This window comes from Aythya fuligula, chromosome 15 (genome assembly GCF_009819795.1).
Source record: "Aythya fuligula isolate bAytFul2 chromosome 15, bAytFul2.pri, whole genome shotgun sequence".
Taxonomy (NCBI): Eukaryota; Metazoa; Chordata; class Aves; order Anseriformes; family Anatidae; genus Aythya; species Aythya fuligula.
Window position 1 is genome coordinate 15,723,496 of NC_045573.1, and position 17,346 is coordinate 15,740,841.

Genomic DNA, 17,346 nt, shown 5'->3' on the forward strand with positions numbered 1-17,346 from the left:
ACAAACAAACTAGCAAAATAATTTTTCCATTCATAGTATTTGTACATGGTTCCTTCCAGGAAAACCCTTCTATTTGTTAAGCTCAAATGAAACTAGTTAGGAGGTAAAAAAAAAAAAAAAACAAAACAAGACACCCAAAAACAGAACAAAACAAAAAAAGAAAAAAAAAATCCAAAACCTAAAACAACTGAACACAAAACCCCACAAATTTCCCCCCAAACTCCAAAACAACCAATATGAGGGTTATACAATTGTCAACACTGAAAACAAGAAAACACACCTTTAGCAAAACCCCACAAATAAAAGTACTTTCCCAGAACACTATTTCCAGGGAGAAGAGAAAATCTTCTTCAACTTCCATGTCATCACTCACTGAAGAAAAATTTTATAGAAAATTTTATTCAACATACAACATTTTCCAGCAAAAAAAGGCAATATACAGGAAGAGTTGTTGTACACTGCGGCTACAGAAACAAAATAAAATACTGGAAAAAAATGTAAAATTAAGTGTGGATTGCTGATTCTATCTTTACTGCACTCAAAACTAGACACGCGGCTGGCATTAGCTCCAAAATAAAAGGAAGCAGTCTGGGGACTGAAATAAAACTACACACAATGAATATCAACATCAGTGAAATTCACTTGCAGACTCACCCAACAAAATTAACCTCCAAGTGTTAAATTGTACATGTTCATTCATTAAATATACAATTTCAGTTTTTCTTTTTTTCTTTTTTTTTTTTCTTCCTTTTTTATACAAAGTCAACAGCTTACTAAATACTAGTGAGCATGCCCCTCTGTGCTAAAAGGCTATTTCTTGTGTTTTCCCCATCTCTTCCCATGTTAACTAAATTAATGATATTTATAATCCTTTCACTTGCTTTTGCCAACTTTGAGTGTCATTCTGTTTCCCAGAAGATGGCATAATAAATTGCAACTGTATTCAACAATGGTTGATAATTTAATAAAAAGACCCAAATATCTCATTTTAGGAGTCAGGGCATCCACTTGGCAAAACAGGATGCAAAGTAGTGACTAAATTAAATGAAAACTAGTTCATTAAAAAAGATTCTATGCAGCTGGAGGAGACAAAAATCCCGAATAAGTGCCAACAATGTACACAATGAAGTAGAGATTGCTATTTATTGATGATGTGAGTTTTTTGCATTTACAAATGCACAAAAATGTCATTTAAAGTATAACTGAAGGAAATAAATCTGATGTGAGTCTAAACATAAGACTTACTAGCTGCAGTGATGGTGAATACCATACCAGGAAGGGCAGCCAGCCAGCTTATGCCATCTATAAACGTACTACAGACAAATATTTTGCCAATGTCAACTGTTCTACTAAACTCTTCCCTCATTATGCTGACAATTGCCTTGCATTACGTTTACCATAAAATAACTCTCATTGGCATCCAAGCTTTATAAAAACACCTTCATTTTGCTCAAAAAGGGCAGTCAATAGATACAGAGAAGCCAAACTGAACAGCCTCAACAAAATAAAATTAACATCAGCAGCAAATCCTCTTGCTGAAGACTTCAGATATAGTGCACGTGTACCAAAGTTCTACAGTTGTTAAAAAGGTGCACACACACACTTATTTTTGTCCCTTGCCTTGACAATCTGGTTAAGTAAGTCAGTTATGGATTTTAATAGCTTTTTCAAGGTAAGTGTAGCGACTTCTCTTTGGGGCTTTATTGAAATGGTCAAGCCCTAGCCATGGCCTTGGATGAGACATGTTGCCTAGAAAAGAAAAGAGAAAAAAAATGAAGTTTTTAAGAGTAAGTTGAAAAGACTCCTTTACACAAACTACTCATGCATGCCCCTGTTCAGTTTGCTAGGAATCATACAGCATGGAAGAGGGCTGCAGAACACTCTTATAATCCCCAGCCATAACAGCTGCTTTCCTGACCACAACTTTCCTCCCAGTAATATTTCTACAACTGTTTTCTGCATCAGGTAGCTTGTTTTCCTCCTCTTCAGTCACTTACAGGAGTTTATAGCAGTGAAGTATATGCTAAAGTTAAAAAACAACAAAAAACAACCCTTGCTTTTGCGATTTATAGCTAGAAGCATGCCAATTGAAGTCAACTGGAATACCACCTTTCACAGAAGTGCTAGGCGGTGCTTGAAAGAGGAAATCATAATCTAAATATGATAACCTATAGTATTTGCCACAGTATAAGTGATTGCTGCTGTATTAAGCTATTCTTATCACCTGGTTTAAGTAGGAACATTCTTAAAAACATGTAAAACGCAAATTATGAGTTTATTAAGAAATCATGTAACCGACCTTGTACTCATTTTCTGAGAAAAAAATTAGTCATATTTGGACTATGCAGAAACCATACAAAATTTTTCACGTGTTCAACCCAATATTGTTTTTACCTACTGCTAATTTTCATGAAAAAACACATTCCATGTACTTCTTGCAAATGGAAAATACTCCCTTTTAAAATGTCTTCAATGGAGAGCATCAAATGTTCTTTGAAGTGAAATGATAATGGCACAAACTAAATAGCCCCCCAGCAAGAGAGCACACTCCTATATTTCAGGACATCATCTGCAATCACTAAAGCATAAAACACTTGACCTTTCTGGTTGCCTGCATCTGCATTTTTGGTTGTATTTTCTTCAAATCAAAATAATTTTCCTTTTAGACGTAATGGTCAATGTCCAATGTAAAAGTACTGCCAATCTGGCTGAGATCACCTTAATGTCTTTTAAAGAAAGAAGTGAAATCATACGCTGTTAGCACAATTGTCATTAGAGTGCATCTTTACAAATGGAGAGGGACAGCATTGATTGACACCAACTATGTTGATAAAATTAGTGAAAGACAAACCTTCAGTTCAGTAAGTTCAGCACATGTTAAAATCTGGTATTTGTAGAAACTTGTGAGCCCTACACCTTGAAATACTATTTAGATAAGAAGTCATTAGGACATCATATCACCCAACAGGAGAATCTTGTGGGGAGTTAATTCTATCAAAGTTTATAATACCAAAAGGGCAAGTCTCAAATGGAAGCCCATTAGTCTCAGATTCCCTGCAGCTGCTTCAAACACTAAGTTCTCCCCTTTCCAATTTCTTCCATGTTTTGTACTTTTGACCTAGTTACCTAGTCTTTCACATTGCCTCAGCAATACTGGCTCTAGCTTTGCTCAGAAAGTCCAATAACTTGTTTTGGACTATTGCCTTCCCTTTCCCTGCACTCAGAAAGATGACTTAGAACAAAATCAGGACTCTGCCTGATCTGAACACACAAGAAAGGGCTTATATGCCCACTGACAAATGTCTACTTCTGAGTTAGTCATCCAGAGACCCCCCACAATGCGTGCAGAAAACCAGGTCCCCCCAGTGACATCAACCACACTTCCCTCTGCTCACTGATGGCCTGTTCACATGGAGACATCCAAAGTTTTGGCAAGTCCCCTCATATTCACAGACGTTAGCCTTAAACCTGGCTGTATGACATACCAATGAGATGACTTCTTGCTAGGTCCCTATAAAGTACTCATTAACACTACAGGCCTAATTCTATATGGATTTTCAAATAAATGGACAGTCACAGGAAATCTTTACAACTGTTATATAAGTCCAGAGCTTGAAAAACATCTGAGCAAATTTGGCAAATTTGGGGGGGAAGACAACTCATGACTTTCAATACAGCCCTAACTGCAATTTCAAGGATGTCATTTCCAACTAAAACTCCCCAAAGATGACTGTGATGAGACTCCTCAATGAATAACCTGGTTTCTTGCATGTGTATATTCCTCAGAGAATAACGCTTTAAATATCAGTTGAGTAAATAAGATGGTAGACCACCTCCACTGACAAATTCAGAACAGAGCCGAATTTGTAGTTTGGTGAATCTTGTCTAAAGAATCTAAAGAGCATCCTAGTCACATATGTAATATTCTTGTTAAATTCTACAGATTCGTTAAAGGTATCAGGAAAGAACAAGAAATGTCTTCAATGAATATGAGAACTCAAATACCTCTTTGTGGCACACTTAAGGAGCTTATGAGGATGCACCTTCTTATGTTTTAGGAGTAACATGAGCACCTACTCCAATAACAATGTGAGAATCAAATATACAAAGGAGAAGATGGGCAATACAGATACAGTGCAAGTAACAGAACTCTCTTCTATAAAGTATGCTGTATGGATATTTGACCCATTTGGTTGCTCAAATGCTGGTTGTTCAAACGCGAACTTTTAGCTCACAAGCAAACACTATGCAGTAATTTATATGTCTACAGAATACATGTATATATTCTCAAGACAAACAGTTAAGTGTGAATACAAGTATAGGCAAACACTTGCTTAGTTACTATATACAGTGTACTTGACATACAAAGAACAACTGATCTGTTTCTGCATTCTGAGTTAAGGATAACTGCCTTATAACTGGCAAACCTGACTTCAGCAGGTCAGAATAATAGTCAGACTGAGAACAACTCACCAGGTTGGGGCTCAAAATCTTTCAAGTTCACTTCATACTCATCTTCATTGAGATACTGGTGTCGGCCCATCATTACAATTGCAAATTTAAACTATGAAAAGGAAGAAAAATGTTAAGATACTGTACTGAAATAAAGCCTCTAAGTCTAACTTCACAGTATAAAACACAGCTGGTTATGAGTGGTATTCTTCAGGGGCTGATACCAAAGTCAATCCTGTTTAAGATCTTCATCAGCTACGTAGACAGCAGGATAAAATGAACAGTCAGGAAATCTTGAGACTGCATCTGGAATATTGTGTCCAGGTTCAGGCCCTCTAATGAAAGTGAGTTGGAAACAAACTGCAGCGGTTCCAGCAAAGGCCAGTAAGACAGTTAGCGGGCTGTAGCACGAGGCATAGAAGCAGCTAAGGGAAACGTTTATTTAACTCAGAGAACTAAAGGCTAACAGGAACATCCAGTCTTCCACCAACTGAAGGGTGATACAGTGAAGACTGAGGCAGACTTTTCCAAGAGGTGCACAGCAAAAGGACAAGAGGCTACTATCACAAGCTGCAAAAATGACAAATTCTGATAATTCTGATCTCAAGTAAGAAAAAGACCTTCACAATGACAGTGATATAGCTCTAAAATAACTGCTCAGAACATGGCAGAATTCCCACTCTTGGGAATATTTAAATTGCAACTAGGTAAAATCCTGAGCAACCTGACTTAACTTTAAGCTAGTTCTACTCTGAGCAGAAAACTAAAGTGCATGGCCTCTTGAGCTTCTGTACTATCCAAACTTTTTATAGGTTGTTCAGCTATTTTGCTTTTACACAGTACTAGTCCTACATGTTCTGCCTAATTATTCTCAGAAAGGTCATTAGGGCAAGCAACTGTTCTACTGATCAACATCTACACTTATCCCTAATTTACAGTTTTCCAACTTCTTGAAATAAACTTAAGAGTCTGCCTTCAGCAATAAAACTTCTTCCAACTTGCAATTACCTTTTCAAATTCTTTTTCTTGTATGTCCAGCATTGTCTGAATCCGCTTCATAACTTCTCTGAAGTGTTCACCCTAATGATTACAAGATTTTTAACATCAAAAAACAAAAGGGGTACTGTAAACATGTCCTACTTCAAGCTACATCAGAATACATTGCATATCTTAATCTCTCAGTTATTACCAAAATTACTGAAGTGTCAACACTACTACAATAGAGTACATACAATGTACAACTTTCTGTAAACTCGGCATCTGCGAGTCTTATCAATTCATCTTCATGCAATCTATCCCATAAATTGACTTGCTCAATATATACAAGTCAGGTTAAAGTTAAGAAACAAAGTTAGAAAATTAGCAGCAAAATAGGGATTTAAAAAATAATAATATGTACATTCTTAAGTGATCTTTCCTAAGCATATTGCTTCTTCAAACCTCTACAGCTGTGATGCTTCCCCTCAACTGGTAAATTTTATAGTATTTTTCTGCATGTTGTGTATATAAGCTGCTTGAAATATAATACCAGACAGTGTTAACTTAAAGATCAATAGAGCTATCTTAGGGAAATGCAGTCTCCACCAAAAATTAACACAAAGATTTTACTCTACATTGGTCAAAAATATGGAAATATGGTAAAATGACACAAAGATTCAGAGATTCATTTCTCACTCCAAAACTTTTATGAAACTATGTAATTTTCATATACACTAGCAAACAAAAACCAGAAAAATTATTTAAAAGCACAAGTGCTAACTGCCTTCACAAAAACACTTTCCTATTGAAAGAAATAGTGTGACACTTGGTTAGAGTAGCAACACATAAAAATTTAATATAAATTAAACTTTCAAAATTAGCTTTCATTCTTATATTAACTTCCAGCTCTGGAAGATAAAGCATACCAAATTATTAAAGTTATGAAATAAATTATAAAACGCAGTCATCTTAGAAAATGTTCAAGAAAGCAACCTCACTAATTTGTCATAATCATTTGTCTCAATAAGAAGCCGAACAACATTGGCTTCACCACTTCTGCCACTAAGTTTACATCGGAATTGCTAACACAGTATTAGAAATCAGATTCTACTTTTATTTTAATATTACATATACAGCATGTCAATCACCAGCTTGATGTTCACGACCTAAAAAGGCTCACTGAAACACTGAACAATCTGAGGACAATCAAAGGAGAATCAAGACAGTAAGGGATTTAACCACAAAAATGCATGTATGAGGCAGAACTTTTTTTTTTTCCCCTTTTTTTAAACAGGAACAATTTTTACGAACTCTATTTCTTTTACAGTATTTTAAGAAACATCAGAAAGATTATCACATAAGGAGAAAAGGGAGGCATATGTACCTGGTGTATCCTCAGCAAGAATGGAATTCCAAATGTCCCAAAAACCTCTTTGTGGAAATGTGCCACTGTGATTAGCATCTCATTTTCTTTATCTATATCTACCTGGTCCAGAGGAATTTCCTAGATACAGACATAAAATTAAGACTGCAATCAGCTAAAGATTCCACTAAAAAACCCAACATATTAAGTAACTAAATGCACAATTAATGTATTGTTACTGATGCAAAACAAGTCTATTTAAAAACAATTAAAGACAGACCTTTTTTTGACAGTGTCATCTCCCCACCCCCATTCATCTCTGTCACAACAACACTCGAGCTTCCCCTATTCAGTAAAATACTCTCTTGGCTTTCCTGGATGGCTTTTTTGACATGAAATCTTCCATCATCTGTAGTTATAAAAATATTACAGACCTTCTCTTGTCATCTTTTCATGACAGCTTTACATTGGAAGCTTACTATTCTTTTTTTTTTTTTTTTTTTTTTTTTATCTTTGAGGCAAGTTAACAGATTTGCAAGATGAAATGTTTAGAAAAATCACACTAAGTAACAAGATTTGACTTCAGAAGCTCTAACTTAAAAAGAAAAGGAAGCAGTCTTCTAGGATACGATTCTGCATATCAATGTGGGTTCCAAGCATGAAAATTTGCATGATGAGTCCCCATACAAATCTTGGAATTAATTATTGCTAAGAAGGCAAATGTTCTCAAGACAGGCCCTTGCCAATTGTTCATGTTTTGTTATATAAACATATGTAAAGATTGAAAGAATGGAACCATTACAGGGTAGGAGATGGAACAGAGATTTTAGAAGGATCATTTTTAAAATATATATGTATAATCATGTATTCTTGCTTGCTGCAAGTTGTCACAGTATTTGAAAAACAGAATCTAGGAAAAGACAATAACCACTTGAGATAATTTCTTCTTTCAAAGTTTTAAAGTTTCTTAAAGAAAGTAGTATTTACCTCTATTCGAAACGTTCGACTTGTTGCAGGTGACAAACACTCTAACAGCTCGTCTTCCTGATGGACACCAATTATTTTGTAACTTACAATTTCTAGCAGCCTTAAAAACACATGAACAGAAAAAAAAACATTAAAAGGGGAGGGATGAAGGGTGGTGAGGAAAAGACAAAAAACAATGCAACATTAGTTTCTCAAACCTTAAGAATTAGTATAGTCAGAACGTAAACAGATACTAGGATTGAATTTTCAATTTTAGCAGTGCAAGGGTTTTACTAATTTTTAAACTCTCTTTAAATGATCTCACTTTTCTCTCCTGAAAAGTGAACAGCATGAATTGGAAACAATTATTAAATTGTGAATTAATAGTTGAGATTGATGAATCTTAAGCATCTCAAGAATTTATTTTTTATTTCATGAACTTACATAGCTATGTAAGATTCCTATTTGTATTTAATAATAATTATCTTAAATGGGACTCCTGAATCTTTTAATTTTTTAACACAATATTAGACTTCATTACATAATAATAGTTTTCACAGTATTTTAAGTTCTATGGATACTTTTCTACATACAATCACATAGAGGAAATACAAAATCTTCCAGCTTTACCTTAATTTCCCTGAACCTTTTTCAGAGAGTTCTACAACTTTTTTACATTCTTCTAACAGGTCCCGCACACACCCATGCTTATCTGGATATACTGTTATTTCCTAGGTGGTATTTAGAACAGAAAAGTGATTAGAAAACCTGAAAGTGTAAACAACCATATTAAAGCACAGAAAACACTGGATTTTTCATCAAAAATCCATATTTAAAACATAAAAGTTACTGAAGTGAACAACTGCTTCAATATTTTATTTTTTTTTGTTAATAACTGGCATTGTTTTCTATAAGGTGCATCTCTGTTCTAACTTGGTGTTCTTCAGAGGCAGCAGAATGTACGAACATTCTTCTACAAAGAAATTATAACAAACAACAGCCAACCTCACTCACCTCTTCCCTAAACTGGCTATTTAGCCATATGCATTTAAAACTTCTTCTGTTTTCAAAGTCAGTTATTTTCATTTTGAGCTTAAAGAAGAAAAGAGAAACACTTTAGGCATACTTTGTACAGGGCAATTTTTTATTATTATTCACACTAACAAAAACAAAAAACTCGTACCTGTTGATAGTAAAGTTTTTTAGGTTGCCTAGGCTTGAAGAACTGCAGAAGATCTCTTAAAGTACCTTCATAATTATGCCTAAGAGGATTGCCAGGGCCATCCCTATAACTACAGAAGAAAAAAAGAAAAACAAACATCTCTTTGCAATCCATTGCTGCTCAGTAAATCAAAGTACCAAGAACATTTTTATTCCTGGCTACTAGTTTCACGTAATTGCTAGTACAGGCTAAGCAGCATTATATCCAATGCTTTACTGATTTTTAGAAACAGGCAAGCACAGGGCAACAGAAATACTATTGCTGTACATGTTAACTCACTTGGATGTTTAAGAGTTCACCTTTAATCCTGCAGAGTGGCAGACCTACATTCCTCTGAAACTACTAGTATAGCAGCACTGAAGTCACCTGATTTAGATTGTGAAAGGTTAATTTGTGGGGCCATATGACACAGCAAAATTCCAGAGTGACCGAAGCCCAGTAAACTACAGAGCTATCCATACTGATACAGGCTCCTTGATGAGGAAGGGAGAGACCTGAAGGTTTAACGATTCAAGAGCACTCTACATTTACATACATACAAAAAGTTTATACAATCTGTGTGCACGTTATTCCTGCAGAATATACCTATAGCTACTAGTATGCTGTTTTCTGCTGCAGTTGCAGTTTTCTATAGATTCAAATCCAGTTTTACACAACTGTGCCCAAAACCACCACTTCAAACAGAAACAACCCTTTTAGCAGCTCTGTGGGATCACTGTCATTGTACAGGGTCTGGACAGGATGAAGTTATCTTTCCTTATTTGCAGACTTCCAGGAAATAAATAGTAAAAATAAAAGTCAGAAACAAGTAGCTCCTGCATTTAAAGCTTTAACAGCAGCAAAAATCCTGCTTTCACATATGCACTTATTTCTGGCGTCCTCCATTCTAGACATCTGCATATTCTGAAATAGCACTTCCATTAGTTTAATAAACTTGACCCATACCATAAAGGCTCTGAAACAATTAATAATTTCAGAAATTTTAATTAAACAACAATTCTTTAAAATGCTTTTTTTTTTTTTAATTGTACTTACTACAATTCTTATAAAATGAACAATTCATGGGGTCTCTAGAGCCAACCACTGTAATAGTGAATTGTCTATGAAACTTGCTGCGTGGCCCGGAATGTTAACATTATAACGATAAAAAATTAGTTTACAACATGAAAAAGCTACAAATTAACTGAAACCTACTTATTTTGGGGCTAAGTATTTTAAATAATACTTTAGACGCAGAACACCAAACTAGAAAATTTGTCTTACCCTTGAGACTTGAAAAACTGTAATAACATTGGATCCGTATTAAGTCTTTGTGCAACTGTCTTTGCAACCTGCAAACAAAAATTTGTTTAAGTTCTGTGTTTTTTCAGACAGTTGTGGCACTGCTCTACAGTCATACAACCACAGAATGCTTAAGGTTGGAAGGTCATTTTTAAGGTTGGAAGGTCATTTTCTAGAGGTCATTTGGTCCAACCCCAATCATTCATTATTCTACTTCAAAAATGTCATGCTAGAGAAATAATGGGAGAGACCCACTATGTCTACTCCAAGAAAAGAAGAAACTACTATTGCTAGCTTCTGAACAAGTGACCCAGAGTAAGAAAGAAAGGGAATGGGAGGGGAACATGTCTCTAATTACAATAAATCACTGTCACCAAAGGGCCACAACAATAGCTGTACTCCTCTTGTTTTTCATTATAATATTTTTTAGGAAACCTGTATTCTTTGTTCTTTGAAGATTTTCACTGTTCTTTAATTCACTCAAAGGAAATTTGCTTGCTGTGTTATATCACCATGTTGTTCCCATCAATATTTTCATGCCACAGCATGAACTCCAATTAATAAAATAATATTATTATTATTTTTTTTTTTTTTTTAAGTATTTTCTTCTCAGAAGCATTAGTGGTTTTCTTATTTTTTTTTTCTTACCATAATGCAAGAAGTGTACAAGAATGTATCTACTCTTCCCTAAAAATATTTATAACATGCTTTTGAACTAATGCAGAAGTCACTTCCAGCACAAGGAAATAAATGCAAAGAAACAAATAGGGTACGTGCCTGAAAGTAGTTCATTCTATTGGATAAAGTAACTACAAAGCCAGGGTCATTGGGGATGGTTTTATCACAGAAAATGACATCCACTCGATGATAGAGGTCTCTGAAGTATTCCTTAGCTGTTGGTAGTTCACTGTTATCATTTTCTGGATCGTCCCTACAAGAGCAGACAAATGATAACACCATTACACATTACATTGTTATAGATACACGTAGCTAGGGCTCTTAAACAGGTTCTACAGTAAATCAGTGACAGTTGAGAAATACAGAAATAAAGTTAAGAAACCTTTTTAAGGAGCCACCACTTGTACACAGTATAATTAATACAGTCAGTAGTGACTCACACCCTTGAGTATTTCTGTGCAGTGCACGAGTCAATGCACTTGCACACCGTGCTCTCTCATTTGGCAATCTGGCAATAGACACTTCCACTCATTTCACAGCAGCATTCTAACAACGCTCTTCCCTCCCTCTCCACCCTGGCACATTAGTGTGTGTCTTTATTAATGCTGCCAAAACTTTCTGTATACCCCTGTATCAATTGCTTTGCACAGAGGCCAGATGTACAACAGCACTCCTTGAACCACAGAAGCAAAACAACCTGCACAGATGCTGGTTTGGGTCACTACTGACCGGTACCCCTATCTTCTCAGCAGAGAAATAGCACCAGGGTACAAGCTGTGCACTTACCCAAAAGTCAGCAGCCAGCCAAAGGTGCATAACACCAACTGGGTCAACAGGGAATGCGAGTTCCAAGGCATGACATGAGAAATACATTCATCTCACATAATCTGGGGTAAGAGTGCTGAAGATAGACTAGCTGGCTTCCACCCACTGTCAGCCCATGGAGAGAAACAGAGCAACACAGTTGGGTGTGACCATCAGGAGTGAGAGCATTGAAATGCTGATTTATAGCCCTGACAAGCTTAGGAAAGATCCCTTTAATGTATAAAGAAGCAGGAGTTCTCCTGTTGCCTTAGAGAAAACTCCAGTCGAAGCACCAGTACACCCAAGAGTTGCATACACTCAGGCAAACTGGGAGCATCTCATCACCGCAGACCAATATGGAACTTAAAGTGAGCATGAATAAAAGGAAAAATGGAGAGGAGTTCAGTTCTAAGTTGAAAGGAGCTCCAAGTCAAGAGCCTTGTACAGCACTGGTGGTACAGAACCCAAGGTCTGAAATTCTGGTAGGCTCTTCACTGTTTGGGTTACAGTGGCTCCAAGTAAAAAGCTGCAGAACGCAGAAGTAATGCTGAACCACACTCTTTGGTAATAGTGAGATGTATTTCAGTATTTATGAGCATTAGTTTTCTAAACTAGGATGAATTTCCTTAAATTATGTAAAGTTATAATTAAACAGCTATTGATATTTTTTTAATTTCCCCTTTGAATGAACAAGTGAGAACTGCTGAGAATGTCTACTGCTGGAAAACTATACTTTTCTCCTGTTAGAGCACTAAATTAAAGGAAGTTCTGTTTTCAAAGTGAACCAGGTGATTTAATTCCAATCATAAGCCTGCCCCTTAAAATACATACTTCTGAAACACTATGATGTCACCATCCATGAGTTCATCAAGGGCTTTATCAAGAGATACATCATAGTCTTGAATCCTTTCTGTTAAATTGGGTTTAACTTCCTGCAACAAAAAAACAAAAATTGTTTATCACACAGAATGAACAAGAGACAAAAACAAAAGTCACAATAGTAAACGTAATCAGACAAGATAAAAGTTATCTTCTTTCAACTGAAAGAAGTGTGCGTGTATACTTTTTTTTTTTTTTTTTTTTTTAATTAAATGCAATCTTAGGTAAGGTTCACAGCCACCTCATTATTATGGATGAAAATGCTTATTTTACCAATACTTTACCTTAGGATTCTCACTCAAGTTATCTTAAAGTATTTTATCATTCAGTATTATTATACCACTGAAATTTTGTAAATTTCAGATTAATTTTCTACTCATGCAGCTTCCAGAAAGATTGGAGAATACTAAGCATGCTTACTAATTTTAATAATACAGTATTTTTGTAAAGGAACACACACAAAAAAGACAAAGCCCAAACAAATGTTTATATTATAAAATTATATATATACATATTATTTTTACTTGTAGGATAACCTCCTGAGATAAAAGCACCTGCCTATAACTAGAAACAAATGCAACCCTGACCAGTAAAGGAGTAAAAACGTTTTACGTATTGTAAGGTGCATGTGATTTTTGAAAAGAAATACATACAGCAGTACCTGACAGGTCTGCTTTATAGCATGGAACTGCATGTGTGCCCCTGGAACCACCAGAGAGAACAGCAGGACAGCTAACAAAACAAAAAACCAGTTCCTTGTTCTTACTATAATAAGAACTTTGCCTTGGCAAGATCTGTACCTTCGGTACTCATTAAATACAGCAGTTGCAAAGATTTGTTAACATATTTCTATTACAGAAATAGTAAAGTATTTTGTCTGCTGACTTTGAACTTGTGGAAGGAAGGAAGAAGATGCAACATTTTCTCAACTCATCCGTCTAAGAGGGGCACTGAAAATACAACGGCCAATAATGTTGGCATCATAGCTCCTCTAACACTGAGATTTGGAGGATATGCACAGATTTAGTATTAGCAAAGTTGTACATGTAGGAGTTTGTGTAGAGATTTTTTTTTGTTGTGGTTTTTAAAGCCTCAGACTTCTAGTTTTCTAATTTTAAATCTGTTCCAAAGTTCACTATCTGCTGATACTCTCTTGCAGCACTGTAGACCTCAAAACTACTAGTTAGAGTACTTATGACTTATAAATTATTGCTGTTTTTTTTTTTTTTAACCAATAAAACTTTTTTTTCCCCACCCTCTAGCTACAGAATGTAAGGGACAAAAATGGTAAATCATAATACTTTACCACTTTACTTGATCAAGTCAAAATATTCATCCCTTCAGTTCTCAGGAAAAATGTATTGGTTTGACAGAACCTTGTTAACAGATTTGTGCCTCACAGTGTATTATAACATACGTGTACATTATTAGTCACTTTTATGCACCTTTTAAATATTGAGCTCCAATTTTCAAGTAGTGTTTCACCATTTGGTTTCTTTTAGATTGACCGGTTTCTTTTAAAGAGTTGGGAACACTAGTAATGTACTTAAGTATATAAGATAACACAGTGAAACAGATGTGCAATATCAAAAGTTCAGAAATGTGCATTTTGATTCATGGAATAATTTTCATTTGAAGGAACCACTGAAGGCCTTTAGCTAAACCTCCTACTATAAGCAGAGATAACTTCCAGTTTAGAGCAGTTTGCTCGAGGCCTCATTCCTTCAGGTGCTGGAAATGTCCCAGATTGCAACTCCACAGACTCTCCTGATGCAAGTGTTCCCTTCTGTGTGAATGACTGGATTTATGAGTGACAGAACTGTGTCTGTGTTGTACATGAAAACGTTAGGTCACAACTGCCATGCTAAGCTTTGCATCTCAACCTACTTGGTTATTTCTTTGTTATTATCCACAATTTAGAACATTATCAAACAGTGGTCCATCCTTAAGAAAAAGACCCCAAAATTTGCTACCGGTACAGCAATAATGATTTTTACAATAAACAAGTCTATTGATCCAAACCTCATAGAGGATAAGGTTAGTTTCTTGTGGAAATCCTGCTCTCTCACACATAACTGGAAGCAAGTCACCTAGTGGAAAAGAAAAGGAGTGTGAAATGCATTGCACTGTAACTGCTTGCAAGACCTATCTGTGAAGTAACAGAGAATCTATTTTCTTTTGTTCTGGTTAAATAGTTTTAAAATGCCTTTCTAAGGAATGGAACCTTCTAGGCTAAAGCTGCCCCAGATATTTAATATCTGGGTTAAATATTGAAATTTAACCCAGAGAGAGATTTTAAGGTTTTCTTCCACTTCATCTGAACAACAACAACAAAAAAATGTGCAAGGCCATCCAAGATCAAGGAAATTAAATTACAATATTCCTTCTTCAGAGATGGATTTTTATTTTTATTTTTATTTTTTTTGAAATCACATGGATAAAATGCAAAAATATGAAGCACTGTACAAATCAACAGAGTGCGATATTCAAAATGACAAAGTATCTTAACTTGGTGGCCACTTGTTGAATTCTTTAAATGGATCCATATGAAAACCAAGGCTCACAGCTAAGTAAACCCAAGCAGCTATTCTCAGGCTACCATTGTGACAATGAGTACAAGAGTACTCAGATTGCATATGACTATTTTAAGAGTGATTGCAAAGGTCCATTCAGCAAAATAACCTGAAATAAAAAAAAAACAAACTGAGGAGCAATATCATATCACAAAACTTTACAGTAAGTCTGAAACAACTTTTTATGTTCAGCAACACCTGAAGAATACTGTTAAACTAAAAAAAAAACAAAAAAAAAAAACCTGCCAGCCAATGCTGCGTTAAGGCAAAACTGTCAGGCTTGCAGAAAGTTTGTTTCACTGACAACACGGGAAAGAAAACCGTACCAGAGAACCAGCACTGGTGTTGGAAGAAATCAAAATTCCACTCTGTGGCCTACATTTGACTTCAACAAAACAACTAATTATTAAAAATAAATTAGATATACAATCCATCGTCTCTAAAATTTTTCAATTATAATAATGAATTTGAATTTCAGAACTCACGTATTTTACAGGATATAGGTGTGTAGATATGTCCACAATAATTCAAACTCCGAGTCTTCGGATCATACATTTTCAGGAACAACATTACATCATCTAGAAATTAAGACAAGATTTATTTTTTTTTCTAAGGAGTATTTGACTATGTTTGGAAATAGTCACCCAAGTACTTTTCTTTAAACAGCAAAGTGTGTCTTTCCTTTATTCATTTAATTAATGCCTTTAAAATATTCTTAAATACTGAATTTATATAAATCTACCTGCATTTATGAAAAATTATTCAGTGATTCTAAAAGCATTTGAAACACACCTTGCACTTAAAGAAGAATCAAAGAAAAAAAAAGCACAAGACAAACTAATTTCAGCACTGTAGTTTGATGGGTACATCATTGACATCATTGAAAAACACAAGTACACAAGGTTTCTTGACATAATATCCGAAGTATTTTGCATTTGCTCGAGTTTTAGCATATATGCTTACGATCTTTATCGAACTTGGGTAATGTTGCTCCAGTAGCAGCCATCTCTGGATCTACTGTTTCCAAAAATATTGTCCATGGATTTTCATTGTCACTGAGCTCAATCATCTATGTAGATGTGGAAGAAGAAAAAAGTCTCTAGAGAACGTAATATAAACTAATATCTGCATTTTCATCAGATAGGAGAACTTTCTGACATACTTTATGAGTGAGATTTTTTTTCTTTTAGCTGCACTAGTGACAGAAAGTTTATGAGAAGAGAAACAATAACAGAAAAAAATTAAAGAGTTTTAATGAAGCACAAATGATAGGTTTTACTTAAAATGGAGCTATTTCTTTTTCATTTAAAAGTATACCTACAGTCATCTCTGTTATAGCAAGAAAATTACTTCACTCTATAAAAATAGAGGACAGGGAAACCAATCCCTTTCTTGTGGCATTTAAGCACAACGTTTTACATCTTAAGTGATACATTTTGTTAAATCCATTGCTTCTGCCCAAATAATAGACGACTAAAAAGACATTTATGTTTAAAATCTAGGATATAAACCATTATCATGTCTTTTCTTCATGGAAGAATTATGCACCACAATCCCCCTTTCCACCTCAATCAACCCACTATAGCCAAAATCTTCTCAAATATGAAACTTTACCAGACAAAGGCTAAATTAAAACGCTTAAAAATCTGATGTCCCAAAGTTAGAATCTGAAATCCAAGAATCATGGACGACATACATGTTACTTATCAATGAATACTTACTGTTTTATTGCCATCTGCTTCATTATCTAACATTGCAGGTCTTTTCGTTCCATTGCTTCTTGCTTGCATTGGCCATAATCTGATCTGATCCTGTGGAAATCCCTGCAATAAATAAAAGTTGTGACAGGAAACAAAAACGATTAAGATATTTTTATTAAACCAAACAGAACTTCTATTTTAAAAGGTCTAAACTATGACTGCTGCTAATACATGGAGAAGATAAAAACTAACATATCATAATATACTAAAATAGATAGCCAGTCACAGAAAGCTTACCATTGTTTGAGAGAGGTTTTGAACAAATTCCGTAAGCGTGGAGTTTTTTAATACTTTGAAAACAGTATACTTCACTTTTTCTTCATCGTACATATCATTGCCTTGGTGGCCACAGAACTGATCCTCTGCTACTATCTGAAAAATTACATTTAA

General features: G+C 35.1%; 1 protein-coding gene across 1 annotated transcript in view; it reads right to left on the reverse strand.

The window, feature by feature from the left end:
- Positions 1 to 378: 378 nt before the first annotated feature.
- The window catches only part of USP7 (ubiquitin specific peptidase 7), a 72,128-nt gene continuing 55,160 nt past the window's right edge, over positions 379 to 17,346 (reverse strand). Inside the window, exons 16-31 of the mRNA XM_032197372.1 lie at positions 17,194 to 17,328; positions 16,918 to 17,019; positions 16,160 to 16,265; positions 15,682 to 15,774; positions 14,646 to 14,713; positions 12,576 to 12,676; positions 11,040 to 11,193; positions 10,245 to 10,312; positions 8,943 to 9,051; positions 8,774 to 8,851; positions 8,390 to 8,490; positions 7,781 to 7,880; positions 6,815 to 6,934; positions 5,461 to 5,532; positions 4,474 to 4,564; positions 379 to 1,749 (exon numbers count right to left, since the gene is read on the reverse strand). Of these exons, the coding sequence (XP_032053263.1) occupies positions 1,643 to 1,749; positions 4,474 to 4,564; positions 5,461 to 5,532; positions 6,815 to 6,934; positions 7,781 to 7,880; positions 8,390 to 8,490; positions 8,774 to 8,851; positions 8,943 to 9,051; positions 10,245 to 10,312; positions 11,040 to 11,193; positions 12,576 to 12,676; positions 14,646 to 14,713; positions 15,682 to 15,774; positions 16,160 to 16,265; positions 16,918 to 17,019; positions 17,194 to 17,328 (1,605 nt within the window). The 3' untranslated portion in view covers positions 379 to 1,642. The remainder of the gene's footprint in view (positions 1,750 to 4,473; positions 4,565 to 5,460; positions 5,533 to 6,814; positions 6,935 to 7,780; positions 7,881 to 8,389; positions 8,491 to 8,773; positions 8,852 to 8,942; positions 9,052 to 10,244; positions 10,313 to 11,039; positions 11,194 to 12,575; positions 12,677 to 14,645; positions 14,714 to 15,681; positions 15,775 to 16,159; positions 16,266 to 16,917; positions 17,020 to 17,193; positions 17,329 to 17,346) is intronic.